Here is a 23,487-nt window from a genome sequence, read left to right as displayed (position 1 = left end):
ATAATAATAATAAGTATAAGACTTGTAATGCGCACATATCCACCCCTGCTGGGTGTTCGAGGCGCAGTGACAGTTACTGGCTATAGACGATGTGACCCGTGACATCACATTAACTGCTCTTCTATACACATATCCTACATCTGTAAAACCTTATTAAAGGTAACGGACACTATTGGTAATTACTCAAAATAATTATTAGCTTAAAACCTTACTTGGTAACAAGCAGTTGAGAGCTGTTGATAGTATAAAACATTGTGAGAAACAGCTCCCTGTGAATTAACTTAGTTTTTGAGAAAGAATTTTCGAGATCAAGCATCTTAAATCAAGCATCTTTTAGCTTACAACTTAGTGTGACAAGGTTTTTTTCCTTTCATTGCTATCTCGTTACTTCGATAACCAATTAAGCTCAAATTTTCACAGGTTTGTTAATTCATGAGATACACCAAGTGAGAAGACTGGTCTTTGACAACTAGCAATAGTGTCCAGCGTCTTTAATTAATGAGTTAAATAGTTTTAAAAAGGGGTATTGTTAATCAAAACTTGTTTATATTTTTTAAGTCTGTTATCAATCTGTAGGGAAAACCATTCATTTGGGTTAGGCTGATGCCAGCATGAAGTCCCCAAAATGTTGTGGCATGTGGCGTATAGGGGTGCCGTCTGTAAAAGTGCTGCAAACACAGCCCACTTTTTTCATGTTAGTGTAACCACCGGGATGTTAAATACCTCTATTGTAACCCTCAAACATCTAGACAAGTGCAGGATGGGAAGACAGCGTGTAGATGGTAAGCACTTGTAGGTCTCAGACACAAACACTTTGGATGAGCATTCATTCGAGAATGGCACACATTTCTAGAGAGAGGAGAAATGAAAATCATTTTCAACAAATGCTAGTCATCTGGGCAACCATATTGCAATTCATCTAGGCAGCCAGTGCAATCTGGGCAACAATCGCATGCAACTGGGCAACCAAGGGCACACAACTAGACAACTATTGCCAATGATATGGGCAACCAATGCCAGTCATCTGGGAAACCATTACCATTGCCATGTACCAAGTACAACCATTGCCATACATCCGGGCAACCATTGCATGTCACCTTGGCAATCACTGTAATTCGTCTGGGCAACCATATGTCAATCATCTGGGCAACCACTACCATCTAGGCAACAATTGCTAGTCATCTAGCTGGGCAACCATTGCCATACATCTAGGTAGCAATTGCTAGTTATTAGGGCAACCGTTAGAATTGATCTTGCCAACCATGGCCATTTATCTGGGCAATCATTGCCGTACACCTGGGACACCATTGTAGTCTGGACAACAATGCCATGCATCTGGGCAACAAAGGGCATCCAAGTAGGCAACCATTGTCATGGACAACCAATGCATGGCACCTCTCACCTGGGCAATCACTGTAATTCATCTGGGCAACCAATGTCATTCATCAGGGCAACCATTGCCATAAATCTTGGCAATCACTGTAATTCGTCTGGGCAACCATATGTCAATCATCTGGGCAACCACTACCATCTAGGCAACAATTGCTAGTCATCTAGCTGGGCAACCAATGCCATACATCTAGGTAGCAATTGCTAGTTATCATGGCAACCATTGCAACTGATCTTGGCAACCATGGCCATTTATCTTGGCAATCATTGCCATGCATCTAATTAACTGATTGAGCAACCATTGCCGTATACAGGGCAACCATTGCCAATGATCAATCTGGGCAAATGAACCAATCCGAAATGAGATTTTACATACCTGTGTAGATGGTTGATGGATGATAGGGCAGGCACTTGCAGGTCTCCGACACCTTTGTGTATTCATCCAAGAATGGCACGCATTTCTAAAAAGAGGAAAATGAAATCAAGGTTGAGATTTAATTCAACTGGGCAACTATAGCTCGTCCTCTTGGCAACCATTACCACTATCTAGGCCACAATTGCCATACAACAGAGCAACCACTGACAATGATCTGGGCAACCATTGCCAGTCATCTTGGCAACCATTGCCAGTCATCTTGGCAACCATTGCCAGTCATCTTGGCAACCATACCATTTAACCGGGGCAACCATTGCCAGTCACCTGGGAAACCATTGCCATAAATCTGGGCATCCACTGCCATACATTATGGGGCAACCAATGCTAGCCATCTGGACACCCATACTGCCATTTATCGGGACACCATTGCAATCTGGGCAACAATGCCATGCATCAAGGGAACAAAGGGCATACAAGTGGGCAACCATTGTCAACAATATGGGCAACATGCCATTCCTTGGGGCAACCCTTGCCATACAACTGGACAACCACTGCCATTCAACAAGGCAACAATTGCCCTACATAAGGCACTCATCACCATTCATCTTGGCAACACTTGCCATTCTTCAGGGCAACCAACCCCTTTTCTGGGAAACCTTTGCCAGTCATCTGGGCAATAATTACCAGTCATTTATGCAACCATTGCCCTAGAGCTGGGGTACACCATTGCTATTCATCTGAGCAATTACTGCCAGTTAAAAGGGCAACTATTGTTTACTGGGCAATCATTGACCCATTAACAGGGCAATCAATGCAAGTCATTTTGTGCAACCATTGACAGTCATCTGACCATCACTGCCCTACATCTGGGCAACCATTGGCATTTATCTGGACAACAATTGCCATACAATGGGGCAACCAATGTCAGTCATCTTGGCAACCATAGGCAACTGTTGCCTATGATATGGGCAGCCAATGCCAGTCATATGGGCCACCATCGCCATACATCTGGGCAACCAATGCCAATTATCTGGGCAAATAAACCAATCACAAATGTGATTTTACATACCTATGTTGTGTAGATGCTACATAGATGACTGGGTAGATGGTAGGCACTTGCAGGTCTCTGACACCATTACTGTGTGTATTCATCCAAGAATGGCACGCATTTCTGAAAAAGGGAAAAAGAAATCAAGGTAGAGTGTCATGGCCGAGTGGTTAAGAGCATCGAATTCAAGTTCTGGTGCTAATTCACCGGAGTGTGGGTTCGAATCCCGCTCGTGACACTTGTGTCCTTGAGCAAGATACTTTACTATAATTGCTTCTCTTCACCCAGGGGAATAAATGGGTACCTGCGAGGGTAGAGGCTGATATTGTGAATGAAAAGCTTTCGGAGCGCCACGGCAGCTCGGGGCTGTATACTCCCTAATAGGAACTGATAAAGATTAAAGGGACCAGGGGACTAAAGTAAAGCATATTGATACGGTTTATTGTGAAATGCGCTATATAAGAACTTGTTATTATGAGGTTGAGATTAGTTCAACTGGGCAACTATAGCTTGTCCTCTTAGCAACCATAACCATTATCTAGGTAACAATAGCAATACAACAGCGCAACCATTGACAATAATCTGGGCAACCATTGCCAGTCACCTGAAAAACCATTACCATAAATCTGGGCATCCATTGCCATAAGTTTGGGCAACCAATGCTAGCCATCTGGGCAACCATATTGCCATTATCTTGGACACCAACGAATTTGGGCAACAATGCCATGCATCTGGGCAACAAAGGGCACACAACTAGACAACTATTGCCAATGATATGGGCAACCATTGCATATCACCTGGGGTGGATTTCACAAAGGTAGTCCTAACTTAGGACTAGTCCTAGGCAATGCTAAGAGATAGGATCAGTCCTGAGTTGGGATGAGTTACTGGTCCTAACTTAGGACCAGTCCTATCTCTTAGCATTGCTTAGGACTAGTCCTAAGTTAGGACTACCTTTGTGAAATCGACCCCGGGACAATCACTGTAATTCATCTGGCAACCATATTTTTGATTTTACATACCTATGTTGTGTAGATGCTACATAGATGACTGGGTAGATGGTAGGCACTTGTAGGTCTCTGACACCAGTACTTTGTGTATTCATCCAAGAATGGCACGCATTTCTAGAAAGGGGAGAAATGAGAAATGAAATCAAGGTTGAGATTGAACTCATCTGGGCAACTATAGCTCGTCCTCTTGGCAACCATTACCATTATCTAGGCAACAATTGCCATACAACAGAGCAACCATTGACAATCACCTGGGAAACCATTGCCAGTCATCTTGGCAACCATTGCAATAAATCTGGGCATCCATTGCCATACATAGGGGCAACCAACGCTAGCCATCTGGGCAACCATATTACCATTCATCTGGGACACCATTGCAATCTGGGCAACAATGCCATGCATCTGGGCAACAAAGACCTGGGAAACCATTGCCAGTCATCTTGGCAACCATTGCAATAAATCTTGGCGACCATTGCCATACATTGGGGCAACCAACGCCAGCCATCTGGGCAACCATATTGCCATTCATCTGGGACACCATTGCAATCTGGGCAACAATGCCATGCATCTGGGCAACAAAGGGCATACAAGTGGGCAACCATTGTCAATAATATGGACAACCGATGCATGTCACCTCTCACCTGGGCAATCACTGTAATTCATCTGGGCAACCATATGTCAATCATCAGGGCAACCAATGTCATTCATTGGGGCAACCATGGCAATACATCTGGGCAACCAATGTCATTCATCAGGGCAACCATTGCAATACATCTGGGCAACCAATGTTATTCATCAGGGCAACCGTTGCAATTGATCTTGGCAACCATGGGCATTTATCTGGGCAATCATTGCCATACACATGGGCAACCATTACAATTGATCAAGCAACCATTGCCATACATCAAGGCAACCATTGCAATTGATCGGGCAACCAGTGTGAGTCATCAGGGCAACCGTTGCAATTGATCTTGGCAACCATGGGCATTTATCTGGGCAATCATTGCCATACACCTGGGCAACCATTGCAATTGATCAAGCAACCATTGCCATACATCAAGGCAACCATTGCCAATGATCTGGGCTTAGGAACCAATCAAAAATGGGATTTTACATACCTATGTTGTGTAGATGCTACAGGGATGACTGGGTAGATGGTAGGCACTTGTAGGTCTCTGTCATCATTACTGTGTGTATTCATCCAAGAATGGCACGCATTTCTAGAAAGGGGAGAAATGAAATCAAGGTTGAGATTTAATTCATCTGGGCAACTATAGCTAGACCTCTTGGCAACCATTACCATTATAATGATAATAATTAATAATTTGGGGGGCTAATCGTCCTTACTCGCAGCTAAGAGCTGAATTGCAAAGGACGCGGCTACAACGTGTTCAAGAAGCAGGCATGCAAGGGCACATTCAGCTGCCAGCCACATCAACCCATTAAGACCACGGAGCGCAGCCAAGATCGAAAGTGTTTGATTTTTTCCTGAGGGAGGAAAACCGGATGGTCTGGAAAACCCTCGTGGCACAGCAGAGAACCAACGCACAACTCAACTCACATGTGGCCCCAACCGGGAATTGAACCGGGGTCACCATGGTGAGAGGTGAGCGCTTTACGAACAAACCAACCATGCCGCCCATTATCTAGGCAACAATAGCCATACAACAGATCAATCATTGACAATGATCTGGGCAACCATTGCCATAATCTGGGCATCCATTGCCATACATTGGGGCAACAAATGCTAGCCATCTGGGCAACCATATTGCCATTAATCTTGGAAACCATTGCAACCTGGGCAACAATGCCATGCATCTATGCAACAAAGGGCATACAAGTAGGCAACCATTGTCAATAATAAGGCCAACCACTGCCATTCAATGGGGCAACCATTTGCCATTCATCTTGGCAACCATTGCCGTCTGGGCAACCATCACAAGCATCTGGGCAACCAAGGGCATACAGTTATAATAATTAGTCGACCATTGCCAATGACAGGGCAACCAATGCCAGTCATCTGGGCAACCCTTGCCATACAAACTGAGCACATATTGCCAGTCATCAGGGCAACTATTACTATTCATCTGGGCAACCTAGTGCTATTCATCTGGGCAACCAATGCTATCTAGGCAAACATTGCCATATGGACAACCATCACAAGCATCTGGGCAACCATGGCCATACGACTATAGCCCCTATTGCCAATGATATGGGCAACCAATGCCAGTCATCTGGGCATCCAATGCCAGTCATCTGGGCATCCAACGCCAGTCATCTGGGCATCCAACGCCAATCATCTTGGCATTATATTGCCCAACTACTGGGCAATAACTGCCATCTGTTGTTGTTTGTTGTTTGTTGTTTGTTGTTATCTGGGCGACCATTGCCATACATCTGGGCGACCATTGCCATACATCTGGGCTACCATTGCCAATTCTCTGGGCAAATAAACCATTCAAAAATGGATTTGACATACCTATGTTGTGTAGATGGTTGATGGATGACTGGGTAGATGGTAGGCACTTGCAGGTCTCTGACATCATTACTGTGTGTGGCACGCATTTCTAGAAAGGGGTGAAATTGAATCAAGGTTGAGATTTAATTCAGCTGGGCAACTATAGCTCGTCCGCTTGGCAACCATTACCATTATCTAGGCATCAATAGCCATAAAACAGATCAATCATCGACAATGATCTAGGCAACCATTGCAAAACATCTGGGCAACGATTGCCATAAAACTGGGCAACCATTGTCTATCATCTGGGCAACCGATACTATACATTCTGGCATCAATTGCCCAACATCTGGGCAACCATTGCCAGTCATCTGGTCAACCATAATTTCCCTATATATGGGTATTAACTGCCAGTAATTTGTTCGACCATTGCCATACATCTGGGCAACCATTGCCATTGATTTGGGCAACCCTTGCCAGTCATCTGGCCAACTCTTATCATAGATCTGGGCAAACATTACAAAACAACTGAGCACCTATTGACAAATAATCTGGGCAACCTTGCCATACACTGGGCTCCCATCCATACATCCTGGCAGCAATTGCAAACATCTTGGCAACCATTGCCAGTCATTCGGGCAATCACTGTTCTTCACAAGGGCAACCATTGCAATTTATCTGAGCAACTTTTGCCATAGGCCTACATCTGGGCAACCTTTCCATTTATCTGGGCAACCAATGACAGTAAAAACCATATGTTTTGCATTATCTGCGCAACCATTACCCTACATCTAGGCAAAAACTGCCATCTGGGCAACTATTGCCATACATCTGGGCACCAATTGCCAAACATCTTGGCAATCTTTGCTAGTCATCTGGGCAACCAATTGCCATTTATGAAGGCAACCATTGTCATTCATCAAGGCAACCTTTGCTAATTACCTGGGCAACTAAGCCATACAAGGGAGTTTACATACCTAAGTTGTGTAGATGGACGATGGATGATTAGGTAGATGGTAAGCACTTGCAGGTTTCTGACACCAACACTTTGGATGGGTACTCATCGAAAAATGGCACGCATTTCTAGAAAGGGCACAAACAAAAATGTCTAAATCATGTAAAACTTGGTTTAACATTTAATTCAGTTTTGAAACTTTAGCTAGCTTCTCTTGGCAACCAATGCCATCTTCTAGGCATTCATTGCAAAACGAACAACCGATGAAAAAGATCTAGGCAACCAGTTTTGATACCTGGGCAACCATTGCCAGTCATCTGGGCAACCATAACAAATCATCTGGGCAACAAATGCAAGTCATCTGGGCAACCATTGCCATACAATGGTTCAACCAAAGCCAGTGCATTGATTGCCCTACAACTGGGCAACCATTGCCCCATAGACTGGGCAATCATTGCCAGTCATATATGCAGCCATTGTCGCTTTACTAGGAAACCATTGCTCATTCATCAGGGCAACCATTGCCTGTCTTTTTACAACCACCCCCTACATCTGGGGTAAGCATTATACAGCGGGGCACCCAAATGGCAGTCATTTGTGCTACCATTGCCCAACGGTTGCCCTACAACTGGGCAACCATTGCCATTTATCTTAGCAATCATTGCCCAAACAGACCGGGCAACCATTGCCAGTCATTTGGGCAACCATTATTGTACATCTGGGCAACCATTGCCAAACACCGAGCACCTATGCCAATGGTCTGGGCAACCATTGCCTTAAATCTGGGCAACTGCCATCAGGGCAACTAATACCTTACATCTGAGCAACCATTGCCAGTCATCTGGGCACCAACTGCCCTACATCTGGGCAACCATTGCCAGTCATCTGGGCACCAACTGCCCTACATCTGGACACCAATTGCCAGTCATCTGGGCACCAACTGCCCTACATCTGGACACCAATTGCCATATATCTTAACAACCATTCTGGGCAACCATTGCCAGTTCATCTTCACATGGGCTGAATGCAGTTCCAAGATGTGGTGGCATAAATGTATGATGACACTGCTTTAAAAACAGCCCAATGTACAAAAAACCGGGGAAAATCTGTTTCCTACTTACTCCTACTATCTGGGTGTACATCTTCATTGGGTTGACATGGGATATAGGTGTGCATCTCAATTCCCCTGACATTCACTTGGATGATGTTTATGTGCCAACATCTTTGGAGGGTGGCTCACCTTTTTGTCTGCAGAATAAAAAAGTTAGTTGAATTTAAATGAAGCTAAGATACAATTTCATTTTAGTGGAACAGCTTTTGATGGGAATCCTGCTGTAAAAAGAGTAAAGTTTTATAAGCAAACAGTAGGCCTTTCATATATTTAGTTCATCGTTTTCCAACCAGGGCCCAATTTCATAGAGCTGCTAAGCACAAAAATTTGCTTAGCAAGAAATTTCTTCCTTGGTAAAACCAGGATTACCAACCATATTTTCATTTGTTGCATATTGCTTGTTAGTCTGGTATTCAGCTGTTGTTTGCCTATCCTGAAAATCACGTGAAAATTTGGTTGGTAATCCTGTTTTTATCAAGGCAAACATTTCATGCTAAGCAAATTTTTATGCTTTGCAGCTCTATGAAATTGGGCCCAGTTCTTGACCCGAAAGTAAAGGCAAATTGGTGACACAGGGTATATAACTGAAATAAATTGTGGAGTTGGCTGTGTAGGTCTTGAGTTATGGTCAAGTTCAAGTCAACATGGGGTCACAGTTACCCAAGTTCAATCTTCCTTATGCTTAATCAAACTATAACTGAAAACAAATTGAAAATCGGTTGTTTTAATTTGTTATTATCTGTCATCAATCTGAAGGGAAAAACTATGCATCTGAGTTAGGCTAGCGACCGCATGATGTCTTCAGAATTTAAGTTACAGGTAGATATTATCTACGGCTAGATGACACGCCTTCAAAGTACAAACAGTCTAAAAATCAATTCTATTTCAGGACAAGCAAATGTTTTTTAAAGGAACATTGCAGAATTTGTTTTGCTGGCAGTGTAAGCACTTTATGTAATCCACCATATACATAAACTGACAAACCTGTAGAAGTTTGAGATCAATCGGCCATCTGGGTCACGAGAGAATAGTGACAAACCGATAACAAATGTTGCACTGATCAAAACTAGATTATTTATTTCTCATCAAATATGAAATTTCAGACAGAAACATTTCAAGGGATGTTTTCCACTATCATCATCATTAGACTGTGTAAGTTTTATGTAAATCTGTGATCTTCACAATTTTTGTTTCTTACCAATTCTGTAACGTTCCTTTTACTTTAAGAATATGATATTTAAAATGTTTCCTTTTACTAAGTGTTCAAATGAAACATTACAATTACATGTAAACATATTAACCAATGTCATTCTGCATAAACTTGAGGTTTGTGTAAGATAATTTTTTTGCCACAAAAGAACTTACAACTATTTGCTTCACATACCCCCCCCCCCCCCCTCAAAAAAAGGACACTAAACTAGAATGAAGTTTACTGGACAAAAATCCTCTACTGTAAATGTTTTTGTTACAATGAAATTGCCTAATCCATTTTAAGTTTGGCTTCTCCGCTGTCAACAACTTGAACAACTAAGAGAAAGTGATGAAACATTTTTATATTAAGGAAACTGCAATAGATCAATGAATGAACAGACGTCTCAATGTTCAGGAGTTTCCTTTCACTTTTGTGAAGGAGTGAGCAGTTTATTTACCAGACTGATTGTAGGAACTTACCAACAGCAGGTTACAGTCAAGTTGCTTGGTTGTTCATCATTGATTCTTTGATGTGTAGAACGTCTTAAAGAAATGCTCTAAGCCTTCAACATTGTTACTTGCACACTTGGGTTGTACGTCATCGGCTCCCTCGTGCTGTGAAAGATAAATATAACAGCTCTTATTGCAACATAAACAGTGCGCATAATTTGTTATTTAACCCTTCATAAGACAGAAATTTTTAACTAAACTCATACAAAAGGATTTTGTTTACTTTCAACAAAAAGTTAAGTGCACAAAAGGCGTAAAGAAAAATTTTTGGGTACACATGTGCATAGCATGATTGCAAAAAAAAACAACCAAAAAACACACCATACATTACAGTGAATTTCTATGACATTAGATGCCTAGAAGCTTTCAAGGATTGGTGACGATGTGAGCTCGTTATCACCGAGCTCTCACAATGAAACCAATCCAGTAGATTGCTTGCAAAAAGTGCACAACCAAAACCACCTCTCTTCAGAGGAAGTCACATTCAAATAAGATTTATTTTGATTGTTGCAATCAAAATAAGCAAGAGTTATTTAAAAAATGGTGAGGAATGTTGAGGAATGGTGATGACTAGGTTTATTCAGTGATTTTTCAATAAAACATTTGAGACTTAAAGTTAAGATTAACATGAGTTCACAGTTAATAAGGTTTAACCTTAAGTGCTCAAAGAGTCTTCAAGAAATGTTGTGTAATTCCATAGAAATGGTCCTACTTCCGGTTGAATCAGAATTTAAGGTATGAGGTCAAGCCAAGTTCAATCTTCATTGCTCACAAGGTATATAACTGAAAACAAAATTGAAAATCAGTGATGGTTTTGATTTTGGTCCCACTTCCGGTTGACCCTAAAGTAGGGGTCAAGATGGGGTCACGGTAACCCAAGTTCACTTTCCAATGCTCAAAGGATCTATATAACTGAAAAGAAATTGCAAATCGGTTGTGTAGTTCTTGAGATATGGTGCTGCAAATATTGACTAAATAAATATTCAAATGAAGATCACGTGATTTTAATTAACAAACTAAGAATGTAAACCAAATTCATGGCATAATTAGCAAGCTAGCCAAGCTGTGGTTTATAACTTGAGAACTTCACCTTTTTAAAGGAACACGTTGCCTTGGATCGGACGAGTTGGTCAAAACAAAAGCGTTTGTAACCGTTTTTTATATAATGCATATGGTTGGAAAGATGTTTTAAAAGTAGAATACAATGATCCACACTCGTTTGCCTCGAAATTGCGTGGTTTTCCTTCTACTGAGCGAACTAACACGGTCGGCCATTTATGGGAGTCAAAATTTTGACCCCCATAAATGGCCGACGTGTTAGTCGACGAGGTAAAAGGAAAACCACGCAATTTTGAGGCATGTTTGTGTGGATCATTGTATACTACTTTTGCAACATCTTTCTACACATATACATTTTATAAAAAACGGTTACAAACGCTTTTCAAAGACCAACTCGACCGATCCAAGGCAATGTGTTCCTTTAAGCTCAAGTATTAAGCTTCAATTCCAGAAGAAAAGAAGAAAAAACTTATAAAAACGCTATGGGGATTCAGGCGGAAACAAAGAGTAGAAATAACAATAAGAAAACTAGCCTTTAAGGAGTTGACAAATAAGTTCTGTTATATTAACTTTAACAGTCGACGGTAAAGCTAAAAAATAAATTAAATTATACAAGAATCTTGTTTCAGACCTCAGGCGGTTTGAGTCTATTTAACAAAAAGGTTGGATACCCCGGCGCTGTCATCTTGCCAAACATGGATTGTCCGACAGTCTTTAAAAAAAAACAAGTGACAATATATTTTGTGGACACTTTTATCTTAATCTTGATAAATTATTCCTAAAGAAGAGCATTACGTTGACAACATCAAATGATGACCCCAAAGTTGGAAGAACAAAATCATTGGTATGGAAACGCACGCAATGCTTTGCATACTACAACTTGCACCTAGGCTATGCTTTAATAAAATTTCAGTAACTTCCAGATGCACTCAAGTTATTGAGAGAAAGTTGTTTAGCAACAAATCTCCGACCCAATGTTCAACAATGGCATCGACTGAACATCAAAAGCAAGGCAACACGTTTGGATAGGCAGTTCATTTTAAAACTCGCGCCTTGCATGCACCGAAAAACACTCGAAATTCCTTCAAAACATGGGCAATAAATCCATTCCAACACTTCAATTCTCATGACGAGGATGTTCTCAACTCACCATTTGCACTTTTCATGTAGATTTTCCTCGCAACTCCGGTGAAAAATTCCGTTTTGTTGGAGCAGGACACAGCTCGACGGCCACGGCAGGCAACCATTTTCTTCAGAGGAGCTCGACAGTGCGCCCCCGGTCCCCACACAGGTCTGCTTAGTGCTTTGTGCTGGGTCGTCACGGATGCATCAAGTTTCCTTCATTTGCATATCAAAGCAACTGCCGCGTGTGTTAGGCTAATTTTGCCTCCCTAATCCATATTGGTAAATAAAATGGACTGATTCTCAATAGATGAATATTTATTTGTATTCAAGGGTCAGTCAGAGATTTCTGCTCCTAAAATGACCCTGGCGCTTTGGTTTCAAATAAATATAGTGTTTACCAATCGGTATAATTTTCTTTTCCCGAATAAAGTGTATAATTGAATAGAAAACTCAAAAGGACAGATCAAAGAAGTGCGTCTGAAAGTTATTGAGAATTTATAAGGTTATTTATACACCCATCCAATGGTTAATATATCTTCCGCGCGACTGAGAAACAGAGAGCATTGTTTTGGAAAAGGGTAAGGAGATTTAAAAAGTTATCAATTGACTTACATATTTTAAGGATGCTGTAATTGCAAAAGGTCTTTCGTAAAAATGGCAATTCTTCTGGATTCATACTAGGTTTCTTTTCTCTGGATTTTTTTTTCAAACTATAGGGCCTACTCCTTTTTGAATGAATGTTGTTGATCCGTTTTTTGAAGATCTCAAAACTTTACAATGTAATTACCTTTTCTTCCCAAAATAACCCATCAATTAATTATATTAAGGTGTTTTTGATGTCTGAATAATCAGTGGAGCACGAGGAACCGGTTCTTTAAATTTGGACCAATTTTATGAAGCTGCTTTATAGCAGAAAATGCTTCTTTAAGGCCTAGTATTTTTCTTGACGCAAAACAGAGTGCATCACTAGTCGTGACAATGTAAACATAACGGCATTCCGGCTGCCAACTAATCAGAATTAATTGGAATTTAATTGGATAAGTATAAAAAAGTTCTGGCAGAAAGGGGTTGCAGTAAATATTTTTGTTGCGGGATACACTGATTTTGTTTACTTATAATTTGTATGTATACATATTACGCATTACTTGCACAACTTGAGGTTCAATGTCGGCTGGTATAAAATAATATTGTTTTATGTTTTTGTTGTAGCGGTAACAGCTTTCGCATAACTGTGCTGCGCTTATGAATCTGCTTGCTCCCAAATGGTTTAACAAGTCACGAGTAAGAGTCTGGGAAGAGTATATCACATGCTGTTATACGGAACAACCTAGACAAACATTTTACGACTTGTTCACAAGTCTAAGTTTTCAAATTAATTTCCGTGCTGGCTGTGTAAACGAGGTTTTGCTAGGGGATGTCTGAATTGACAACTGCCAAGGTTGGTAAGGGCAGCTTAAATTAAGGGGCTACTTCACATCTACTAACCAGTCATTTGAGAACTTCTTAGATCTCTTAAAATTTATCGGGGGGGGGGGGCAAAAAGTGTGTGTGTGTGGGGGGGGGTTAACTGGTAATACACAGAAGACAGTACATAATTGTAAACATCAACAAGTTATGTACATAGCTTAAATAGAATATTTATTCCTGAAATTTTAAATGTAATTCTTATACATTCAATCCAATAGTTATATTATATAGAAATATATGTTAACATGCACCAAAGGAAGATGATCATTAGCACATACAGAGAACAATCCACCAGAGGTTCAAATACTGCCAACAAGGTTATCAAACATTCTTTTGCTAATCTACGTTTCCATTATCAGTGTGAGAAGCTGACCCTTGACACAGAGTTGAGCATATATCAGTATAAAAACGTATTAATTTCCACCCACACCCATATCTGCATCAATGTTCTTTCTCCAGTGTGAAACAGATCAACTAAATGCTGATAGGGCTTTTAAAGGCAGTGGACACTGTTGGTACTTGTCAAAGACCAGTCTTCTCACTAGCTGTATCTCATCATATATGCATGAAATAACAAACCTGTGAAAGTTTGAGCTCAATCGGTTATCGGAGTTGCCAGATAACAATGAAAGAAAAAACACCCTTGTCACACAAAGTTGTGTGCTTTTAGATGCTTGATTTTGAGACCTCAAATTCTAAACTTGAGGTCTCGAAATCAAATTCGTGGAAAATTACATCTTTCTCGAAAACTATGGTATTTCAGAGGGAGCTGTTTCTCACAATGTTTTATACCATCAACCCTCTCCCCATTACTCGTCACCAAGAAAGGTTTAATGCTAATAATTATTTTTGAGTAATAACCAATAGTGTCCACTGCCTTTAAGGTCAACCTCTAATTTGTGAGGCACTTATTTCCTCAATAGAGAACAAGCTTGAGACCCATTTTGTTGGGGTCTCAGTTGTCTCCACAGGGCTCAATTTGTATAGAGCTGCTTAAAAAACACAAGTTGCTAATCACAACAAAAGTATGAGTACACTTCAAAGTTATGTGGATATTTGTATACCGGTACACCAAAATAAAAACAGTTTTATGCCCCAAAATCAATTCTGTGAAGTGTTACCGCGTATACGCTTCTCAGATTTTGCATTCCTATCGGACATCCGCTCCAGATTTTCAGCTAATCTATAAAAAACAAACTTTTGAATTTAAATTTTCAAATTTTAGTTTTAATGTATACATCTACATTATTTTATAATGGATAAAACAAACTGAATGGTTCCAAAACACAAAGGTTTGCTTTGGCTTTAACAAAAACAAAACAGTTGCAGCAAATCTGATATATTTGTTTAAAGAAGTGCTATGTGTACTCAGGCTTGTGTGATAACTAACAATATCGTCGTACCCATAGTTTATCTACTATTTGTTCACGCCCAGAATGAACTATGATCAGACAGTAGGAGGGTTGACTGTGTACTGTGTATGCGTTCACCAAGTACAATAGATTGTTAAACAATTAATTCTTCAAATAAAAAATATTCTGTTTATCTTAAAATTACATAAATGTGCTGTGCAACAAAAGGTTGACTGTGTACTGTGTATATGCGTTCACCAAGTACAATAGATTGTTAAACAATTAATTCTTCAAATAAAAAATATTCTGTTTAACTTAAAATTACACAAATGTGCTGTGCAACAAATACAAAACAAGACAAAGCGAAAATCTAGATCAGGGGTGGATTTCACAAAGGTAGTCCTAACTTAGGACTAGTTCTAGGCAATGCTAAGAGATAGGACCAGTCCTAAGTTAGGATGAGTTACTGGTCCTAACTTCCTAACTTAGGACTGGTCCTATCTCTTAGCATTGCCTAGGACTAGTCCTAAGTGAGGACTACCTTTGTGAAATCCACCCCTGGACTATCCTGGACTATTGTTTTTTTTTCTTCAGAAGTACATATTAATTAATTTGGAAGAAAACAACGTTTCACCTGACAACACAGGTGCAACAATATTTTGTTGAGTTCAGACTTCATTTTATGCATTACTTTTAAAACATTTGAGATTAGTTTAAAGGGTTAAAAACAAACTGAAATGGCCCAGATTGCACCAGAGGGCATCAACAACCTGCAGTGTTCCCAGGGCCCTTAAGCAGGTCCCATACCCCCACATCGAAAGGGCTTTGCGCTTCACGCATGAAATGTAGCCTCTTATTAATTTTGTCCTTGCTAGAACCCTAGATGTGTAACAGGCTAGCACCATTCAAAACCACAGTGGATACTTTTGAATGGCCAGACAGTTGAAAGGTTGATTAAACTCATTTTAACTTATAAAAACCACCTTCAATAAAATTAAATCACAATATACTTTGGGTAAAAGAATAACTAACTTAAATTAAAAAGCTACAAAGGAAGATTTGTAATCCACAATTAAAGTGAAAAGTTGTTTACATAATTTAAATTCAAAATTTACTAACACCAGCTGCTTGAAGCAATAGCTTTACTTTGGTAAAATGAAAAGTATTAATAAATACCTTGGACAGTTTCCAGTCTCTGATTAGCCAAACCCCATCACGCGGGGATGTATTTATGGACGATTATTAAGGACGGCTTTGGAAAATAGCGTATAAGTGGTCCCTAAACCAGCATACATTGTGTACAATTAGACAATGAGTCTAGTGTTTTAAAACTCGTAAGACGTAAGTCATTGGTTTTAAATCTAAAGGGCAAGCTATTATTTGAAAACAACAAGTACTGTTTTTACAAAAGCAGTTTTACAATAAAACACAAACAAGAATTGATAATAGGTTCCCTTTCACCATTTAGAGTTAAAACCATACTATTTTGTGGTTTCGTTTGTTAAGACAATGTGTTTAGAGTTTACAAATTTTCAATGCAGTGATTTTAAATCTTATCACTACAACATTTAAAATAGTAAAAAATTGAGCAGGCCTGTTTGCTTCGTTTTTGAAAGGGCAAGGGCACCAAGGCATATTTTCTCCTTGGTGAAGGGCACCCTATGAGGAAATTGTACATTTCTACAAGGGCACCAAGGCAATGACCAGCAGACATGAAGACGATCACCTTTCGTTGCCTCCGTGAGGCATCAGGCCTGATTGAGAATATTGATTCTCTGAAAGAACTGAATATTTCTTTACCATACATATGGGTCATTGCATTTTAAGGAACCCAATGGAAATAAACCTAAGATATTGGTTTTATTGGGGTATCCTTATTTTTGAGCCATATATTTATCTCATGTTTTAAATCGGTTTATCTTACTTCATCATCTTTCCTCCCCTTGTTGTGTATGTGTTTTTGACAGGATTTTTATCCAAATAATTTCAATTCAAATCAAATCAAATCAACCACCTATACCTGTTTATTCGACAACCTTAACATTGACACGATGCCAAGCCGTATTCATCAGTCCCCGGACATTCCAGATTCCCTTCATTGTATCTGGCTGTACGTTATGAGACGAATCAATAGCCTTGCAGTAGATATCCAACTTGCCTTTGTGATCCTTTGGAATGGGTATCTCTGCCTCCCACTGCGTCCAGGCCCAGACGCGTTGGATCTTCTGACCGGCATCTTTCAGCTCCGCAACATGCCATTTCTGGCCACCATCCACGGAGACATCCACGCGCAGAATCCCGCGTCCACCTCCGCTCCACGCATACCCCTTGACGGTTACTTTCTCCTCGTCCACGTCAACACTGCTGCCTTCTTTCGGATAACAGATTGCTGACTGGACGGGGTACTCTTGAACGGGCGGTGCTGTATCATAGTTGAGCTGTCCAAATTCTACGGACGGATTGAAGCTCTTGTAGTCTTTCTGCTGCCAGTGACTGGGACTCTCTTTGTCGCTGACGATGACCTTCGAGAGCCATTTGACGCTTCGTGCTCCTATGTTACCTGGAATGATGACTCTTAGTGGATGACCGTGATCTGCAGGGATGTCCTGACCGTTCATTTTGTAGGCCAGGAGGACGTCCCGGTATGGATTCATGGCCACCGACAACGGGATCGAAGAGCCGTAGCTGCCACCATTGGGGTCTTTATCCAACCCTTCAAACTGAACATAAGCAAACTTAGCCTCGTCTTCCTCTGTTAGACCCGCCTTGAGTAGAACATCTCTCAGCATCACCCCAGTCCACTCAGCAGTGCTGATTGCTCCAAACTTCCAAGACAGACCTTTGACGGTTTTGTAGTTGGACATTTGACTGCGGCGATTTCCAGCACACTGCATGGTTCCGGTGATGGTATGCTCCTTGTACTTCTTCAATTCATCCACAGACAGCTTGATGGTCTTCTTTCCTGGGACCTCGACGTTGAGCTTGAAGTTCTTCTTGTCGAACACGGGGACTGGGAGGTGATTACGGACAAAGAAGAGCTCATTGGGTGTGATGAAGCTATCAATGAGAAGCTCTGGTGGGGGTTCCGCGTTGAAAGGCTTCTTGGAGTTGACAGTGAGTGCTGGGTGTCGGTGCGGCTCGCTGGCAAATGGATCATTTACGTCCTTCTTCTGTATCCTCTCATCATCTTTGTAGTTTCCGATGCGTAAGGTTTCCAGTAGAGCAAGCGTTTCATCGCTCTGATGCACCGCATACAGAGCCCAGAACGGTTCAAGAGAGCCACCTACAAATCGATAATAAAAAAACACAGTGATGAAAATAAACCTGGGGTCGATCTCCAAAAGCATTCAGATTCAATCTTAAGATGAGTTGTCAGTAAAGTAAATATGTATTCATCACACTATGCTCAGCAGTTAAGATTGATTTGCAGAGGTTTAGATCAATCTAACCTCTATATGACATCAACCTTTGTTTATTAAATGGCCTTTTTGTATGCCTCTTTTGTTAATTTACTTAATACAATTGTCTATTTCCTGCATACACTTCTGTATTTTCGTCTTTCTGTGATATGGAAATAAATGTTGTATGTATGAATGAACCCTAATGTGTTATAAATGCACTGTAGACTATTTTTGGGTCTGGTCAGCTGGTCAGCTGGTCAGCTGGTGGGGGAAAACAAATCGACAAACTACTCCGACAGGAATCAAATGAATGATCCCCCATTCTAAAGTAGATGTCATACTTGGCATACTTGGGCCCAATTCAAAGGGCTCCTTAAAGGCACTGAACATTCTTGGTAATTACTCAAAATAGTTGTTAGCATAAAAACTTACTTGGTAACGAGCGATGGAGAGCTGTTGATAGTATCAAACATTGTGAGAAACGGCTCCCTCTGAAGTAATGTAGTCTTTGAGAAAGAAGTTATTCTCACTAAAATATTGACATATCAATAAAGACTCGGCTAGGGTCTAAACGCCAGGCCATTAACAATTTTTTTGCATTTAAAATATTTAAATTGATTTCAGAATCAGCCGAGGTCTCGAATTCATGCATCTGAAAGCACACAACTTGTGCGACAAGGGTACTTTTTCTTCCATTATTCTCTGGCAACTTCGTCGACCGATTGAGTTCAAATTTTCACAGGTTTGTTATTTTATGCATTATATATTGGGATACACCAAGTGAGAATACTCGTCTTTGAAAATTACCAAAGGTGTCCAGTGCCTTTAAAGGGAAGGTACAGCAGCAGCTTTCGATAGGATAAAGCATTTTAAAAAACATTTCAATTCAAATTAATGTGGTTAAATGTAAAACAATCAATGTTTATGCCCCTAACTTTGCATCTGAGAAGTAATAACACTGCTTTAAAAAAAATTCATATAGAGCCCTTTTTCCAAAGGATACAAAGTGTAGGGAGAATGCAACCAAAAACCAAAATGAGAATAAAAACAATACATAAAGCAACAAAATCAAAAACACATTAGATGGAACTATTAAACCGATGTGTTTCTAAGAGTCCTTTAAACTGTTCTACAGAAGAAGCGTTTTGGACTTAAAGGAACACGTTGCCTTGGATCGGTCGAGTTGGTCTATTAAAAGCGTTTGAAACCGTTTGTTATGAAATGCATATGGTTAGAAAGATGTTTTAAAAGTAGAATATAATGATCCATACAAGTATCACTCGAAACTGCTTGGTTTTCCTTTTACGTCGCGAACTATCACGGTCGGCCATTTATGGGAGTCAAAATTTTGACTCCCATAAATGGCCGACCGTGTTAGTCGACAGGGTAAAAAGAAAACCACGCAATTTCGAGGAATATTTGTGTAGATCATTGTATTCTACTTTTACAATATCTTTCCAGCCATATACATTTTACAACAAATGGTTACAGAACGATTTTCAAAGACCAACTCGACCGATCCAAGGCAACGTGTTCCTTTAAGTTGGGGAGTGAGTCCCAGTTGCGGGGACCAGCGATGGAAAATGCACGGTCTCCAAACTTCCTGGAAGATCGAGGTACTACCAATAACTACAAGTGGCATTTAAAAGGTACTTTCTTCAAACTGGTTGTTTTTATCTTACCTCCAGCCAACATGATTTTGTCCCCTCCTGGATGATGAGCTACAAATGAAGTCACATCATAGACGCCATTTTTATACGTCATCCAGATTCCAGTTTCTGGGGAATTGTGTTTTTCAACATCATCATGGTTGTACTCTGGTAGCCCCTTGATGACTTTCCCTATTTATGAAACAATAAATAACTCACTGAATCAATGAATGTTTTATATATAAAAAAAATTGTGCTTTTAAAATTTTTGTTTGTCCACTTGTTTGTCTGTTTGTCTGTCCTGTAAGGCATCACTCTCCAAGCTCTGTTTTTTTTTTATTTATTTGCCCTGCCATGATCACTTCCCCTTTAAGTTCTTGTTTATTATATGGCCATTTTGTATGCCTCTTTTGTTAGTTTATAATTCTGTCACAGAAAAATGCAAGTGCTTGGATGTTAATATGAATATTCATTCCTTGCCTGCAAGATACTGCATAAATTTATTCAAAATCTTTTTTAACCTTGTGTAAATATTCATGAAGGGCTTGGTGCCAGGACCAAATTGGCCATGGTTGTTTGAGTCAATATTAATTATTCATTATGCGCACTTTTGACCCAGAGGGGATACCCCAACATGAGGAGCAGTGAACCTCAAGTTTAACCTTACAGCTTATTTGGGGTAAGTTTATCATAAGAAAGGATCAGGGTGTCGGCTAATAGAGTGTACATAGAAGTGTGTGTGAAGTATATGAGAAAGGATAGTGGGAAGGATTCAGTTGAGTCTCCAGTGGTGAAGAGTGCATGCCATTTGTTCTGCTGCTCTGCTGCTTAATTATTTGTACAGATATAATAGGTACTGTTCCTTAAAACCAATAAATTGAAGTGAACATTTTCTGCAGGCCAGATTCTATTTTTGCAGCCAGATTAATATTATGCCAGGTGAGTGCGGAGGGTTAGATTCATTCACCTAATTTTTGACTTTGGCAGCAAGGGAGACAGGTTGGACGGCCCGATCAGCAACCATGGCCTTTATGGGAGTGTGAAGCAGGCGCACCAAAGTATAAAATTCAGTGGTGTCACATCAACAAACCACCCCTGGACGGAGTGGAAGTGAGACGACGATATAGTCAGATTTGTACGGCGAGGGGGAACGTACGCCCACCATCGTGGAAGCAGGATTCGCTGAATGGGCAAGTTTGGAGTGTACAGCACAAGAGTGAACTGTGAACAATATTAATATAATTCCCCTCGGCCAAGTATTTTACTGTGAGTAAAGTGGAGTGCCTCCCAACCAAGGTGGGACAGACGACAAAAGGAAGTCTGCACATTGGTAGTAACGTTAAAGGAACACGTTGCCTTGGATCGGACGAGTTGGTCAAAACAAAAGCGTTTGTAACCGTTTTTTATAAAATGCATATGGTTGGAAAGATGTTTTAAAAGTAGAATACAATGATCCACACAAGTTTGCCTCGAAATTGCGTGGTTTTCCTTCTACTGTGCGAACTAACATGGTCGGCCATTTATGGGAGTCAAAATTTTGACCCCCATAAATGGCCGACGTGTTAGTCGACGAGGTAAAAGGAAAACCGCGCAATTTCGAGGCATGTTTGTGTGGATCATTGTATTCTACTTTTGCAACATCTTTCTACCCATATGCATTTTATAATAAACGGTTACAAACGCTTTTCAAAGACCAACTCGACCGATCCAAGGCAACGTGTTCCTTTAACAGAGTATCTTAACCATGCAAAAATAATGTTTCAATTGATGTTGTAGTCTGTATGTAATGCTTTTAAAAAATACATTTGATACATGTGTTTGTTTTTGCCAAAATTGGAACAAATGTCTTAATTACAACATTGAGGTCTTTAAGATGGCACGTATATATCTGCCAATAATGTACACAGGTGCTCAAACAAAAAATAGTAGCATTTTTATTTTATAATACAGAGTGTACTCTTACCTGCTGACTGTGCAGCCTGTTTTTTCTCGGCACACTTGGAACTGTTCACAAGGGCACTCAATCCAATTCCTAAAGTGAACAATTATAGACAATATTTGATACCTTGTTTAAATGGTGTTATCATTAATGGAGCTTATCATCTCAAATAGGATCTTTTTGGGAGCCAGACCATTCAAAATATTAACAACATTTCCACAACATTACAACAATGTACATTTTTTCATTCTTATTTCATCTTATTTATTCTGGGTATGAAGCCAAGGACAAAAGAAAAGTTAATCACTGATACTACTAGCCAAGAAACCAATGGAGAGAAGACAAGTAAGGAAGTTTTTAGATGTGGGAGGATTTAACCACAGAGAATTAATCCGGAGAAATCCAAGTAGTCACATAGCATAGGGATTGGTGACCAAACCCAAATAGTGCCACGGCTTGATTCGAACTGGAGTCCTAGAGACGGAACGCCTGAAGTGCTGTTGTATGAGTCAACAACGGAACTACCTCATTTTTTTTTTGGGGGGGGGGGGGGGGGGGTAATATCTAGCACAAACATAATTGCAAGAATCTTACCCCTGCGTACCAACTACTCCTAGAACTATTTCGGTTTCGTCCGCTATCGTCTCCCGGAACGGGAGACCCAACCATCGAGAGAACTCATACAGTGCAAAAATGTTGATGATATTTTAATTAAATGTCTATTTAACTGATTAAATAATATTAAACTTTTTTGTGTTTTTTTAAGACAGGAGAAAGGAAAGGAGGACAAGATTATTTTGTTAGAAAGATAGGCAAATGTTAACCACCAGTATTTTTTTAAGTAACGGTTTTTCTTTCTGGTTTATCATCAAATTAACTGCTTGAGTTTATCGTTGCAATGGTAAACGTACCTCCAATAACAGCCGCAGCTCCAACCATCAGTAACCCCGATGATGTTCCCCATTTACCGGGGTCCGAGCTGTCTTCTCCCGCAGCACCACCATGGCCGTGAAACCCACGTTGTTTACCCTCAAAGTTTGCGTTGCATTTCGTTGACGTGGCCACCACCAGTTCAAATCTTTTCGAGTCCCTAGTTGGCAAGAGATTGCGTCGGGTTAAACGGCAACACCCAACGGCAACTCTGCTACCAAGTAACAGTAGTTGAGACATTTTATGGGAAGAAATCCAGACAAAAAAAAACAAGTGGAATATTTTTGTCACCTCCCCAGCTTGTCTAGTCTGCTGATAACACATTGGCAGAAGTAGCGCCCTCTTGTGGACTAACCCCGACATTAGATTTTCTTGAAATATCCTTCATTAGACTTGCCTCCAGGCCTACAACATGTACATGTATTATTTATCCGGTGTCTGACTGGTTTTAAAGAAAAAAAATCACTTTTCAAATCTGTTTTTGTTTATCTTGTGGAGTTCCATCACACTGTGATGA

At 40.3% G+C, this 23,487-nt stretch overlaps 2 protein-coding genes across 2 annotated transcripts; both read right to left on the bottom strand.

Moving 5' to 3' along the window:
- Positions 1-2,932, bottom strand: LOC139943030 (uncharacterized). Its single transcript, XM_071939848.1, has 3 exons — positions 2,835-2,932; positions 1,766-1,850; positions 1-849 (listed from the first exon to the last, which is right to left on the bottom strand). The coding sequence occupies exons 1-3, from the start codon at positions 2,915-2,917 to the stop codon at positions 691-693; spliced, it is 327 nt and encodes a 108-aa protein (XP_071795949.1). The 5' UTR covers positions 2,918-2,932; the 3' UTR covers positions 1-690.
- A 10,926-nt stretch (positions 2,933-13,858) lies between these two features.
- Positions 13,859-23,277, bottom strand: LOC139942945 (sulfite oxidase-like). Its single transcript, XM_071939774.1, has 4 exons — positions 22,952-23,277; positions 22,065-22,133; positions 20,135-20,293; positions 13,859-18,334 (listed from the first exon to the last, which is right to left on the bottom strand). Exons 1-4 carry the CDS (start codon positions 23,208-23,210, stop codon positions 17,076-17,078), a joined length of 1,746 nt encoding a protein of 581 aa, XP_071795875.1. The 5' UTR covers positions 23,211-23,277; the 3' UTR covers positions 13,859-17,075.
- Positions 23,278-23,487: the final 210 nt, after the last annotated feature.

Source organism: Asterias amurensis, chromosome 1 (assembly GCF_032118995.1).
Source record: "Asterias amurensis chromosome 1, ASM3211899v1".
Taxonomy (NCBI): domain Eukaryota; kingdom Metazoa; phylum Echinodermata; class Asteroidea; order Forcipulatida; family Asteriidae; genus Asterias; species Asterias amurensis.
Note: the sequence above shows the minus strand (reverse complement) of the source record. Positions and strands in the feature narration are given on the sequence as shown.

Excerpts from the sequence above, each read along its gene's own strand:
- LOC139942945 (XM_071939774.1), bottom strand. The coding sequence starts at position 23,210 with ATGTCTCAACTACTGTTACTTGGTAGCAGAGTTGCCGTTGGGTGTTGC. Across the intron at positions 22,134-22,951 it reads AGCTGCGGCTGTTATTGGAG|GAATTGGATTGAGTGCCCTT; the intron begins GTACGTTTACCA and ends TGTTCACTTTAG. Across the intron at positions 20,294-22,064 it reads ACAGGCTGCACAGTCAGCAG|GGAAAGTCATCAAGGGGCTA; the intron begins GTAAGAGTACAC and ends TTTCATAAATAG.
- LOC139943030 (XM_071939848.1), bottom strand. The coding sequence starts at position 2,917 with ATGAATACACACAGTAATGGTGTCAGAGACCTGCAAGTGCCTACCATC. Across the intron at positions 1,851-2,834 it reads GTAGCATCTACACAACATAG|AAATGCGTGCCATTCTTGGA; the intron begins GTATGTAAAATC and ends TCCTCTTTTTAG. Across the intron at positions 850-1,765 it reads TCCATCAACCATCTACACAG|AAATGTGTGCCATTCTCGAA; the intron begins GTATGTAAAATC and ends TCCTCTCTCTAG.